The sequence below is a fragment of the Uloborus diversus genome, chromosome 6 (assembly GCF_026930045.1).
Source record: "Uloborus diversus isolate 005 chromosome 6, Udiv.v.3.1, whole genome shotgun sequence".
NCBI lineage: Eukaryota > Metazoa > Arthropoda > Arachnida > Araneae > Uloboridae > Uloborus > Uloborus diversus.
Window position 1 is genome coordinate 1,024,138 of NC_072736.1, and position 14,857 is coordinate 1,038,994.

General features: G+C 35.6%; 1 protein-coding gene across 1 annotated transcript; it reads right to left on the reverse strand.

Moving 5' to 3' along the window:
• Window positions 1-2,909: 2,909 nt before the first annotated feature.
• On the reverse strand, window positions 2,910-14,022 carry LOC129225147 (apolipoprotein D-like). Its single transcript, XM_054859708.1, has 5 exons — window positions 13,858-14,022; window positions 10,154-10,287; window positions 7,113-7,201; window positions 5,390-5,485; window positions 2,910-3,106 (listed from the first exon to the last, which is right to left on the reverse strand). Exons 1-5 carry the CDS (start codon window positions 13,960-13,962, stop codon window positions 2,970-2,972), a joined length of 561 nt encoding a protein of 186 aa, XP_054715683.1. The 5' UTR covers window positions 13,963-14,022; the 3' UTR covers window positions 2,910-2,969.
• Between the last annotated feature and the right edge of the window lie 835 nt (window positions 14,023-14,857).

Genomic DNA, 14,857 nt, shown 5'->3' on the forward strand with positions numbered 1-14,857 from the left:
ACGTAATAAGTAGCTCAGTTTGAAGTGGTTTTCGTGAAATGGGGGGCAAGTTGCTAAGTGAAGTGGGACTGTTTGAATTTCATTCTTCTTGTATTATAAGTAATGGTAGTCCTGTAAATGGATTAAATTTTTGCGGGGAAAGCAGGACAAGGGGTCATTGTTTTAAGCTATTTAAATCTCAGGCTAACTTGGAAATCAGGAAAAACTACTACTTTAGCAGGGTCGTGGGCACTTGGAATAGCTTACCGGAAGAGACGGTAATGAGCAAGGGGGTGGATAGCTTTAAGAGGGCCATTGATCTTCATTGGGGACTAATTAATTGACTAGGACCAGCCTAGCTGGGCCCCGAGCCTGTTGCTGGTCGTCACATTTGTATTTGTATTTGTATTGAGACAGCTAGTCACATTTCCTTTACTAATGCATCGTACGCGTAATATTTCCCCTTCATTTTCTCATTCGGAGCACGTGTGCGCAGTTGAAGAAGTTTAAAATCTACAAAATAGTGCTTTATCGCAGTCGACCAAACGTTTCCTTTTCCATTCAGGAGGTCACACGGTCACCGATAATTTCAATCAAAAAGCGAGGATATACGTTTTAATTACTTCAAATAACTTTCTTCTCTTTTCTCTTTGTAAATAAACTATTTCCAGAATGGTGCATTTTAATTACAATGTTAAAGAAAAACCGGGAATTCTATGAAAAAATTTAAACAAATTAAGTGTTCCACTGACTTAAGGAATTTAGAAACGTTGGTTTAGATGTAGGCTCAAGGTTGATCGGAATGTGAAAGTTGATAGAAAATTTCAGCTGTTTTTTTTTTTTTTTTTTTCATTTTCTTTAAATTTGTTCACGGAAGCAAAATGTAACAAGACTTAACATTTATAACTCATTCTCTCTTACAAATAATTTTAGTAAAACGGATTTTTTTTCTAATGAATCTTCAGCTATGCGAACTTTGGTGGCATTGAGGTTAAAACTCAGTAGGTTGAGAAACTGATTTACTGAACGTCGTTTCATTATTTTGAGGCGTTTATAAGAAGTTTTTTGACAAGTTCTCGTAGATAGAACGTTACTTTTCCTTTTTTTAACTCTCGAACATAGAATTTTACTTATTTACTTCATAACTCTTCCTGCAGATGGAGGGCAAAAACTCGCAAGTAGAAAACTCAGAGTAAGAAAAAGCGTAAATACTCCTTCTGTTGGAACTGAAAATAGAGAATTTAAATTGTAGAATATTCTCAATGTTTTGTGCTCTTGTTTAATTACTAACGTTGTTTATTGATTAATGTTTATGCAAATTAATCTTGTTCTATTTTACTAATACCTTTACCTTTTGTGTGGCAACAGTGTTGTCCAATATATAAAACTGTCAGTGTTGTGGCGGTCAGGAACTTTTGCTTCATTTTTCTACACATGCACGAGTAAACCTTAACCATGTTTTTAATCTGTTTTAATAAATAGTTTTTGTTGAAATCTTGTGCTATCTCTCTCGACCTTAAATTCAGTTAAGTTATGATGAAGTAAGAATTTGGGACATTTAACTAATGTCCCGTACCTGCAACCCTCAAGTCAAATACGTTTAGATTTTAACACCTTCTTTGATAGGAAAAATTGAAAATCATTCATAGCTGGGAAAAATAAAGCAGTTTTTATCATTGATTACGCTATAGTGTTCTCAATGAATGCGTATTGTTTTCTTTTAGATGTAATTCAATTATCTGTCCTTGAGTTCCAATACTGCAGACAATGAAGTTTCGATTTCTGTAATTTAATGTCGTCTCGATTTATTTGACGAATTACTTTTGATCGTTAACTGGAGTCTAAAAGGGTGTGAGCACATTTTATTTAGAGAAAATGATTATTTTACTTAAGAGGGGGGAAGGGGTAATTTATTCAAGGGGCGCCCTTTACATTCTTTTCACGAGCATCGCCGTGCAGGTATGCTACTCGTTTCTAACCAGCGTATATGAGTAGACTCACACACATTCTTTCGAGTTATTAAAAGCATCTATTACTACTCGTAAATAGACGAAATAGGAAGTACTGTTGTGTCCATATCAGATTTTTTTAATTTTAGTGTAACGTTTAGTCTTATTTAATGCTTTGCATTGTTAAAAAAATAAACGTTTAATTTTAAGCTTCAGCATATTTGATTTTAGCGACGTTTGACTCTTTGTTTCGACGAACTAGACGAATTTTTTTGAAATTGAGAGAATTGTTTCTGGCTACGATGTTCCCCCAAAACTACCGCACACTGTAATTTTGATTACAGGAAGCAAAGGACGCAATAAAAAGAACAGTATGATAAGAAAAAATAATAAGTTTAAACCAAGTTTATTGAGTTTATGCCAAGATAATGGTTGTGCTCATTTATATCGTTTATCAGAATTTTCACTTCTATATGTGCTTTCGTAGGCTTTCGAGGTTCACAAAACAGTGCAAACTCTCTTCCGTTGGAATCTATCCATTCACCTTAATGCAATAAAATTTGCCAAATCATAGCTTGGACCTGATTTATGTGATACGATACATTTAGAATTTAGGTTTCAAGTTGTTTTTTAATTAGCTCATTAATACTTTTTTAACGTATTTTTATCAAGTTCCCTTTTGTTTGAATGGGAATGGAATTTTTATATTGCTCTAAGTTTATTAGCTCTTTATTTAAATTCGTTTTTTACAGGGGGGGGGGGATTTGATTTTGCTTTAAAATTTTGTTCCTTGTGCAACATGTATTTTAATCTGATTCTTCCTGAAAGACGACATAAATCTTCGCGATCCGAACAAGATTGCGCAGCAAACTTGGAGGGTTGATGAGAGGCAACGAGCTGAGGGCAGAGTCCCTTAGTCATGGAAGAAATTCCAGTTTAAATAATAAATTGTGGGAAATAAAGATACAAAACTAAGCCTTTTTAATTTAATGATTTATTTTGTTAGTAATTGGATGGCGAATTACTCTTTTTGCTTACATTTTATTCTTTGCAGTTCTTGTTTTGTTCAATCTTCTTCAGAATCTTCGGATCAACATTTTTCCTCTTTAGAATGTCATGGTACCTCCTCATGTCCATGTCATGTACAGTCCTTGTTCGAGCAAGAATACTAACTTCCTCTATAAAACGTTAAATGAAACTATTTTTAAAACAAGCTACGCAGCTAATTTTTGAAAATTTTTACTTCTTAACCTTCCCGTGGAAGCAACCTCCATACCAACATGAAAGGCCGTGCATATTTTTTGTTGCACTCTCGTAAAATACATGCACTGTCAAGAAGATAACTTTAAAAGTCTGAAAGGCGTTAATTATGTCGTAATTCACTAAGAGTTATTAATTACAATTTAGTTTTAAGAATTTGAATTAAAAACGCAGACACAGTCTACCTCAAAACATAAAAACAATATAAAATATACAAAACAAATATAAGTCTACCAATATTTTGACTCCTGCGTCGAAATAATTGGAAAGTAGAGTTTTGAAATGAGGAAAATGTGTGTCGGTCTGTCTGTTCCCTTCCTACTATTACTTTTGAGGGAATAGTTCGATTGGAACAATTTTTTTGTTCGAAAGACCTTGGCGAGGACACCTTATTCCCTTTCTTTTTAGTTTAAACAATATTTCGCTTTTTTTTGCCAACATCTCGAAAAAAAAAAAAAAAACTTTTTGTGCCTACGGAGAAATTTAAGGAAAATATACATCCCGAAATAAAAGGCTAATTTGCTTCATTTAAACTTTTTTGGAAAAAGCTCTTGATGAAAATCAGGATTAGAAAAGATGTTCTTAATTTGACCAATTTTTCCTTCAGTCTCGAACAGTGCAAAAAAACCCTAACATTTTTATTTCCAACAAACTTCGTTGGAAACAGAGCTTGATGAAAAACATGTACAGGAAAGGTTTCTTTTTATTTAGTTATTTTAAGGGTATTTCTCGAACTGTTCAAAATTTTTTAACGTAACGGACAACACAAAATTTATTTTTTGCACTAAAAAAACTAAAAAATTGTGCAGATTCTGAATAGTACATTCTAAATTTTGGGTTTTAAGAAATAGAGAAAAATGAAATGAATTCAAAGCGTAAATTTTTTTACCAGGGCTGCGGAGTAAGAAGGCAAATTACCGATTCCTCAACTCCGACAACTAGAATTTTAGGGCTCCGACTCTGACTCCTCTGAATCCAATTCCGAGTAAACGACCCCGGCTCTGACTCCACAGCTTTGGCAGAAATGCAGATTCGGAGGGTTATTGACCGACTTCGACTCTGGGAAATTAAAGTCTTCAACAGACTCCGATTTTTTTATTCTAAAATCAGTCCGACTTCGACTCCGGAGTCATGGTTTTTACCAGAGCTGTGGGGCCAGAGAAAAAATGATTCATAAGGAACCTGGTCATTGGAGGACGTGAAGCACACGCGAGTTTCAAATCGAAAAATGCAATACAATCATGGTATTTTCATTTGTGTTGAGGTATTGCAAGACGAATACAAGAATTTACAAAAGCCGAAAATTGCAAAATAGTATTTCTTTTGTTAAAATATGCATTAAAATCTCACATTATAATTTGGAGATTCTAGCAGTTTTTACACATACATGGAGGATGTTTAAACATTAAGTTTCAGTTTAGCACAAAATTCTGACCTAATCTTGATCTCACTGAGCACACCAAAGATTAAGATAGATAGAACAAGCTATACTAAGAAATGGAAGCCGGAAGTTTCACCGATGTATCCCAAGATCCTTAGCTTTTCGCTAAAGATATTGGGATACATTTTGATTCAGAACATTGCATTATTGAATCTCAGTTGGTAGTTAATTTCAACTTAGGTATTGTTGCAACTTTATGAAGCTCGTTTTTGAAATCACATTCAAACGCAAACCGGGAGCATTTCGATAATTGGGAATCTGGCGATCTTTTTTCATTGGCGTTAATTTTCGGCTCCAGTGCCTGCGCGAGAGGACACATCTAAACAAAGAGAACCGAGCATCAATTCACATAGGTTATTATAAATCAGCAGGGTTACCAAAATAAAATTATTTGCGGCAAAAATGAGATGACCGTGCCAGATTCCCGATTATCGAAATATCCCAAGTAAATCAATCCGTCAGCTCTTTTATTCGTTTGCTTTGCGAGGTTTTTGATAGTCAATCTCGGGAATCGACCTCGTTATCACAACCCCTCCCATTTTTTCTCCTATGTATTCCATAATTCCGACTTCAATTTCATCTCCTTCCTACCATAGACGTGATTTCTTAACTTTCTTTACTCTATGAAGCAAACACAGTTTAACTGAACTCGCTGATGAAAGTTAAGTTTTTGAATAATAATCCCAATATATCGAGAGAGAAAAAGCATAACATCAAAGTAGAATACGACAATTCAAACTAAATAGCAAATGTATCTTACCAATCGGAGAAACATATTTCTTAAAGCATGAGTATACAAGGGCGTAGTTTCTGTAATCAGTGTCCAGTATCCAGACAGGCTTACTCTTGGCCATAACTGAAATGAGAATAATAATAAAAAAATTATGGTTTATTTAGTTTCTTAAAGTATAACATGTTTAAAAGATTTGCAACAGAAAATTCGCTGAATATTTTGCTAGAATCCATAAGCCAAAAAGTGATGTCCGAAAGGGTGTCCTTCATGTGACAGGTAAGCCTCAGTAAAAAATCTTTCTAAAAGTACACTTCCAATTTCCAGTATATTAGGAACACAGGAAAAGTGATCCACTAGCCTGAAAATATACTAAAAGGCGATACGAATGTGCTCTGTTATAAAGTACTATAATGTGTTTCGAACCTGTTCTTTTATAAGGAAATTGTCCCGAATGTGTTTTACTCAGTTTTTTTTTGTTAAATTGAGCGTTGGAAACGCATTTGAGAACAGGTTATGAATGCATCTGGGCACCTTTGTGAAATCATTGCTTTCCTTGTCACAGCTGGAGGAAAAGAGTAAAATATTTTGTATTTAGTTTCACATTCAAATACTGAATGTAACGAAACAATATCCGGAATAGGCATATAATAGTAAGAGAAAGAAGTAGTGCCATGCATTCATCCTTTCAGAAGTTGAAGAATAGAGCCGCTTTTATCTAAAAAGGCGCACTGTTAAAAATTCAGGAAGATTTTCTGGTAATTGCTACTGTAAAATGGCGGACTAACAACATCGCTGATTTTTACGGTAATTTATACTGGAGAAATAAACGATTCCAGCTCCAATTGGTTGCTGTGGCCTACCGAGGAAACCGTAAAATTTTACAGTAACATTTGATTTTTACGGTAATAGTTACTGGCATCATGGACGCCAGTAACAATTACCGTAAATTTTCCGGAAAATTTTTAACAGTGCGATAAATGCGGCTCTATTCTTCAACTTTTTCTTTCAACTTTTTCTTTTGTGACAACTCGTGTAAAAAAGATTGAAAGTTCCTTTTATTGACCTGAAAAAAAAATTGTCTTTAACTAGATATCAAAAGAACCCTACAATTAAATATGAAACAATACCAAGTTACGAATCATCATTATTAGTTGGCGTTGCGAATGCGTTTATAAGGGACTATCTTTGGTCAAATGTAGTCTGCTGTTGGACACCTGCTACCTCTGCAAATTTCAGTTGATTGGGGACTAATAGCAAAAACTACTGTAAAATCAACGGCCTTAGAAAGATATAAGTGTTAATAAAAGTTCCAAGAAGTACACCCTAAAGAGTGCTACGAAGTGGGAAAAAAGGAGTGTAGGTGTTACTATTCAAAAAATGTTCTCAAATGCGTTCTCAAAAACGTTCAAAAAGGGTGCTGAGCTTAAATAAGTATTTTGAAAACAGTTCCAAAAAATGTGCTAAAAGTGTCAGAGTCACGTCAAAATATTAAGCTTCGAATGGAACAAATATCCGTGTTCGAAAAGTTTTACAAAATAGTTCAAAAAATGGTAATAAAAATCAAAAGAGACATTGGTAAAAGGTATTTTTCTAAACAAATCTCCCCAGCAAAGTACGTTCACTTGGTCAATAAATGTTTATCTTTCAACCCTATGTAGTTTGTATATAAGAATGCAAGAATAAATTTAAACCTATTAGCCCCACACGTGACGGCGGAATGCCTGCTAAAAGAAAGGGAAGAATGACTCACTTTCTGCCTTCACAGGATTCATCTGAAGTTTTGCTGGTTCCGATGATTTTGGGGTGATAAGCTCCCACAGTTCAGATTTAGGAAAGCCACTGTGAAGAGAAAATGTTTTTATAAGCATGTTGAGTTTATCGGGAAAAATTCCTTCGGAAATCAATGACGTACAGAAATTAAGATATTGAATAGGGTCTGGTGGGGTAAAGTGGTCATAAAATCGCAGGTTTTAAACTTAGGTGAATAATAAATACAATAAATTCTTTAAACACTTAAACATTTTTTTGTTTTTATTTTACATTGCATTATTAAAGATCACGCTACATTCAGTTTCAGTAAAATAAATATTGATTTAAGTAGTTTCGTAACACTTTCTTTTCCCCTTGTATTTATAACCACTTACAAGTATATGCACAAGCATATGTGTGTATACACGAGTGTACACACATACGTGTCGTGTAAACATTAGTAAACACATTCATATATGAGTAGATACATGCATGCATCAGATACATGCATGCACGTGCCTACTCAAGTATATACGTGTATACACGAGTATATAAGCATGTATTATATACTCGTACGTACTGTATACCCCACTGTTTACCCCATTGACCACTTTCCCCCACCAGACCCTATTATTCAATTGTTTTTGTCTAACAATTAACAAGCAAGTGTTCTAGTAAGCATATTTGCTTCAAATTTTTGTTTCTGGAAAAACAAGTTTACGGGAACGGCAAAAAAAATTGCAGCCTTTTCATATGAGTTTTTACGCGAACACGTTTAAGTGCAGCCGCGCGATTTTTTTACTATTAAATTTTCCGTATTTTTCTATGTCAGTCATTTATCATGTTTCTATCGATTAATTGAAATGCTTTTCTTTGTGGAATGTCAAACAAACGTGTTGCAATTTCGGAACTGCTTCGACAAGGAAAACATCGATGTGAGATTGTTCGTTAGCTCAGTGTTGGAAAGGACGTCGTGCCTTCAGCAATCAAACGATACGAGGATCTGGGCTACGATGGCAGCCGTCCAGGAAGTGGCAGAAAGTGGACCGTCAACACGTCCGCCAACCCCAAGATCATCAAGAAGCGAGTGCAGCGAGATCCGAGGCTCTCCGTGAGAAAAATCGCTCGTGAGACCGACATCAGCGATCGATCAGTCCGCCGAATGGTGAAAGAGATACTCAACCTCAAGGCGTACAAGCTCCAGAAAGTTCAGACCCTCACCGACGACAACAAACGCTCACGGCTGCGAAGATGCCGCCAACTCAAGCGTCGGGCCGCTGCTTAATAATGGGAGCGTATCCCCTTCAAGGACGAGAAGCTGTTCACCGTTGAGCAAGCGCACAGTCACCAAAACCACTGGATGTGGTCCTCAGAGGCTCCGGGCACCACAGCTGTCGTCGAACACCGTCAAAAACTCACTTCAGTGATGGTTTGGGGCAGAATCTGCGCCAGCGGTAAGACCCCACTCATTTTTTTTGTGGATGAAAGGGGGAAAAATCAACCAAGAAGTCTACCGCCGTGACATTCTCGAGGCTGTTGTGCTTTCCTGGGTTTAACAGCTCTTCTTCGATGCAAATTGATGTTTTAACAAGACTCGGCGCCGGCTCACAAGGCAAAAATGATCCATGACCGGAGCAAAACTCATTTTTCAGACTTCATCTCGTCGGCGGAGTGACCGCCCTACTCTCCGGACCTCAATCCGATGGACTACAGCGAGTGATTCATTTTGGAGGCCAGGGACTGTGCTAAGCCCCACTAAAGTTTGGAGGCGCTGAAGTAATCGCTGCGTCAGGAATGGGTTCGATTGTCGCAGAGGACCTGCGGCCCATCGCTGAAAATTTCAACTCACCTCCAGCTGGACCTGTGTATCGGCGCCGGAGAAGGCAACTTTGAAACAGGCTGAATATATGATGACTAAAGGTAAATGTTATTGTTACAAACTGTTAAATTTGTTAAAATTTCCTTGTTTGATAAAATTATACAATAAAAATAAAGTTGCCATTTTTGCCGCACCCTATACCATCTCCTCGTTAGTTTACGGAAGGCAAAAAGGGTTTCCATAACCCCGTAATACCCGTATGTGTCATTGTTGCAAATGCGAGCTTTGTTAACATTTGTGTGAACTTTGATCGTTTAGTAACTTTAAAAGCATATCGTATATAATTAAAAACTGAGAGTATGTACCTATGTATTTATGTATGTATCTATGTCCGAATTACTTCTCCCGATCACTAGTGAACTGACCGTAGAACCAGGTATCGATAGATTCATAATTTTCTCGTCTTTATGTTTGGCTGTTTAACATAATCCTCCTACAATAATTAGCGGATATATCAGTTAAAAACTGTTAATTATGATATTTGGATCTCGGCATAAAATCCCTAATTTTCGAAGGCTTTCCTCCATTTAAATTATTATTCAGTGCATCAACTCAAATTTCCGTAACAATGCTTTTATTAATTTGTAGCGTGAAGAAAATCATTGAGAAGAAAGATCTGTTGCCTTTTTTTTTCCCTCGAACATGAACAAATAAAATTCTGACTATGGTTTTGAGGCTTTTCTTCTAATCGGGGGATTTAAAATGTTTCCTTTCTGGTTATTTTTACGCAATCTGCCGCAAAATTTGACTGTTTTTTTTTTTTTCGATGCCTGATTGTTGAATACGCGTCACTTGACGTAACTTTTATTTTCGTGGTAGACCGTGCAAAGCCAGGCGACGCAGCTAGTAAAAGGTTAAAAAGGTGCTACACATTGAGATTTTTAATGAAATTCTTTGATTTAAATTTTGAGAAAAAAACTCCATAATCTCGTTACATCGAACGTCAAGGGACTGTGAATTTGGTTCGCTATAACGGGAATTTTGTTGTAATGGAATTTAATGTAATGGTAATTAAATTAGGGATAAAAAGTATACTTCTTTCAAACGGATGTTTCGTTGTAGTGGTATTCGCTGTAACGAGATTTCTATGAAAAACAATTGTTATAAAACTGTTTCATTATAACATTTGTAATGAAATTCATGCATATTATTTCATAACTTACCCAATAGAGGACGCGTATTTATGAAGAAGGCTCGCCTTGAGTGAACCTTTGTTTTCTATTACGAATTTTGAGCATTTTCTGGGAAACATTTCCGCTCCAGCTGTAGATTCAATTTCATACCAAGTTCCATTTAGCTAAAAATAAATGAGAAATGTTTAAATATACTAGGGCTACTAGACTATAGTTGGGGCAAACCTAATCTAGCTGCATTGTGAAGGCTACGCAGATCCTAATCGCAGCATTACGACGATGCCAGGTCCAAGATTCCACTAGGCTTGACCATTAAGAGTTATTATTAGTCTATGGGCTTGACCTACCCTCAACGAGTTTCCAAAAATTGCTGCTATAGATGAAGACTAAAAGTTGTAAATAAAACCCGAAAGTAAGAATTTCTATTCCTATTCCTATTCAGATTCACAACTGACTACAACTGTATTTATGTCGAGGACTGCATACTAAGTGCCTTGCCTCCATTATTTTATATACCGATAGATGGCAGCACCATCACCGGATCGAACAGTTAATGAGAATTTAGAACTGGTCCAGGAGCTAATAGCTACCTGGTGCTAGCACCCCCAGAGGTATCGTTTCACTTGGAGGACATTGAGACCACGAGCATATTTAACGTCGCCCAGTCCCCTTTAATGACGAAGGTGGGTCTTCGACCATCGAGGTTCGAACTCAGGACCCTCCGGGCCCCGAATCCGACACTCTACCGATCGGGCTACCACGGCACCTAAGAATTTCTACCTCTTTCACGTGAACTAATCAGGGTTGCCAGAAGTTGAAAGGTGCCTAAAATTGAGTAATTTACCCTTATCGAATTTCCGAAAATTGTTCTTGTAGATGAAGAGTAAAAGATAGCAATAAAACGCTTAAGTAAGGTTGCCTACCTTTTCCGGGGCCCTAATCGTGGTCGTCGGGGGCTAGAAGGTGCCCAAAGAGGGAGATAATTTACCCCTCACCGTGTTTCCGGAAATTGTTGTCATAAATGAAGAGTAAAAACTCTAAACAAAACGCTTAAGTAAGGTTGCCTACCTGTTGCGTATGAACTAATCAGGGTTGCCAGGGGCTAAAAGTGCATTATATTTGGATTTAGTGGATTTTTTTTCTAGGTCAAAGAACTTAGTCAAAAAAAAAAAAAAAAATCTTGAAAAGTGCTTCCAGGTTAGTTTTTATTATTTTTATGATGAGTAAAATTTTATATATAGTTTAACCTAAATTGAATGCTGCAACAAGAATTTTTGCACAAAATATTATTTAAGTGTTTAAGAAGAAGTATGCCACTTACCCCATAAACTTTGTTATAAGGGGTAAGTGGGTCCCCTCACCGGGGGCGTGCACGGGGGGGGGGATAAGGGACACCTGTTGTCCTGGTCCCGAGACTGAAGGGGGCCCAATATTTTTAAAACTATTGGTGAAATACAGAGGTAAACAATATGGCGGGGGGCCCAGAAAAGTCATTTGTAACGGGACCCAAAATTTCTGTGCACGCCCCTGCCCCTCACTATGGGGATAAGTGGGTCCCCTCACTATGCGGTAAGTGGGTTCCCTCACTATGCGGTAAGTGGGTCCCCTCACTATGGGGTGAGCAGGTCTCTTTCATAATAGTGAGGATTTTAAAATCAAATGCAACTCTGATAAAATATTTGTGTAAGTGCATTACAAGGCAACTATGATGACCTTGTAGAAATGATAATTCAGTTGATAAAACTGCTTAACTGGTGATTATGAATTTGTGAAACTTTTATCGAAAAAAACGTTGAAGTATTATGTAGATCTAATCTTGGCAGTTGATGATACAAATTTAAAAAAAAAAAAAAAATACTGCTGAATTTGCAAGAACGAGTAGAAATAGTGCATATTTTATTGGCCTGGTGCAGATGACGTTGGAATTATTACTGAGGGTGAAGTGATAATAGTTCTTCATATTAGCCAACTTTAATTAGACGCATTCATTTAGAGTGCTTCCAATTTCATTTTCAACTTATAGGTTTGACTAATTTTTCGAAATTCATCATAATCAACTGCATTAAGTTTATTCAACATACCTTTATGTGTAAAAGTAAAACATGCATCTGTAAGCCTTCAATAAATTTTACAGATGTAATAGTTTTGTTTTTTGTTTTACAATTTTTCAATATACAGATTCATAAGACAGTAAATATCTCCTAAATGGATGTATTTACGAAAAAAAAAATCATACTAAAAATTTATCTACTTTATCAAGTATGACCCCCTTACCCCTTTTTTTAAGATTTGCAATGATTTAAATTTAAATAAGAGGGGGGTGGCCCACTTATCCCTTATTATGGGGAAAGTGGGACACCCATCCAATTTTTTAAAAATTATAATCGTTAAGCATATTTAAAGCACTATTTTCGAAAATAATGATGAACTTTTGTTTAATAATAATGTCCAAGATAAAATAAGAAAATAAGTTTAAATTGTTTTGTTTCAAAACTTTTGTATAAGGTTTCAAAAACGAACGATCCTCAAAAAAGGTCCCTCTTACCCCAACCAACCCTACTTATTTTGATCTGTTTTTTTATTTCTATTCATTTAAATATTTATTTATTGAAAAATATTAAAGATTTTTTTAGAAAAAAAAAAATTGCATTGTTTAGAAGGAGCTACCATTTTATTTGCTTGAATTTATGAAACCTTCGTTTACTTTACATTGCATTGTATTTTTTCTCTGTTTTCAATCGTTTTCTGTGATTCTATATCTATAATTAGTGAGTATAAATGAACTATTGTTTACTTTTTACATTCTATAATATATACATAATACTCCACCTAATCTTAAATAATATTGTTCAAAAATTTTGTCAATATAAATAAAAGCTGCTGTCAGACATATTGGAATTTTGTCACTGCAACTATTCTGATATATTAGTTAAGGGAAAGTTTGATATTTCACTCCACTCTTCATCCTATGTTTTGTGCAGGAATTTCAGTGGCTGAATATTTAGCAAAACTAGTTGCTGTTTCGTGGTGATTATTCCCTTAAGATTGATTGCGCACCCGTCTTACACATTACACAGCCCTGGGAACGGGAACCAGCCCAAACACGAGAAAACATCCTTAAAAACATCGTCTAAAAATTTCAATGGTGCTAAGAATACTCCTGGCTTTTTGAAAAAGCCGAACTCGGATCCTATATTTAAAAAAAAGGGATTGTTTTAGTAAACCCTGTAGTTAGCAAAAGCTGATACTGTCAAACCCCCACACAGCTCAGTCCAACCAGTCTTACTTCCAATAGGTATATTTTGTTTAACTTGAAATTAGAAGTTATAGCAGAATAATTTGAACAAAAGAATAAAGTTATATAGGTTAGTATTATTTACAGATTTTGTGCGAAATTTTTGGAAGTTGTTACTAACAACGTGGTAAGTTTTATCTCAGACCTAATATTGCATTTCTTTTCTTAATGAAATTGAGTTTCTCATCCGACATCATGTTGAAAGTTTTATCTTTCCTCTACTTTTTCAAACTGAGTCTCAAATAATAGCAAATCAGTTTCCATTCTTCTATGCATATTTTGCCCCAACTTTACAAAACCTTTATACCCTACTTCACAAGGCCAAGCTACGCCTATGATCGTGATAATGTGACTAACTTCAATCTGGCTTTGAAGTACCGAAATCACATCTATAGTAAAAAAGAATGTCATACAAGCGATTGTGTATAAATGAACCCACCTTGCCCAGACTAAAGTTCTTCGGCACTTCAGGTGTAGGACAGTCGAATAGACCAGCTTGACACACCGTAGCTGATAGGCAAAGGAGCAGTATTGCAGAAAACATGCTGTCTGGCTTGGTTGAACAACTATTTTCAGTGTTGTAAAAGAAGCTGCATAATTTAGGTGTCCCATATTAATCGTCAGCGTCATTTATACGAATTTTTTATCGCATGAGATATAAAAGGCGGTTTATTATGTGATTATAACATTGAACGAGTAACATGTATGCGATATTTTATCAATATGATATCGAAAGCGTAAAGCAGATGTTTTGAATTACATGAATATTTCTGACGAGAAATTGACATCTGTTTCAGGTGCCGAAGCTAAATCAGTGTTTTTTTACTCGTTGAACGCACTCAAAATACAGTAGCCTCTCGATTATCCGCAATTTATACACTTAAAAAAAAGGGCTGTGAGTAACTGAATCAGTATATATCAATAGGCAAGGCATTTTCTTTCGGTAACATTTTCTCCTCTGTTTATGAATCAATTTTCGTAATTATTATTATTATTTTTTTTTTTTGTTCAGTAGCTATTGCCGAGTATTAGTTTCATCAACAAAAATCTTTGAAATCAGACTCTAATTAACGGAGATATTAATTAAAAACGCATTTCTGCCCTAAATAGCTGTTTCTAAGCGAATTGATCCAATATTTTCGAGCTAATATGGTTGGACAGGTCTTTATATAATACCCCAAACGAAGTTTTTGTCAGTGTGCCCAAAGTTTAATAACCTAAATCCACTAGAAAAAAAGTTATGGGTCATTCTTTAAAAAGTGTAACTTTTCTGTCACACGCCTCTTACAGAAAAAACTTTAAGGAACAATTCATTTAACAACGCTTTTCAATTTCATCAAAAATATATCTATTGAAACCTGCCAACAATTTTTAGTAATAATTTTTATTTTAGTACATTTTTGGTTCACAACATGTGAATTCTCACCTCCGTGGCATGT

Coding starts and splice junctions, on each gene's coding strand:
- LOC129225147 (XM_054859708.1), bottom strand. CDS start 13,962: ATGTTTTCTGCAATACTGCTCCTTTGCCTATCAGCTACGGTGTGTCAA. Junction 10,288..13,857: donor AGAACTTTAGTCTGGGCAAG/GTGGGTTCATTT, acceptor ATTTATTTTTAG/CTAAATGGAACTTGGTATGA. Junction 5,486..7,112: donor GAATCCTGTGAAGGCAGAAA/GTGAGTCATTCT, acceptor TTCTCATTTCAG/TTATGGCCAAGAGTAAGCCT.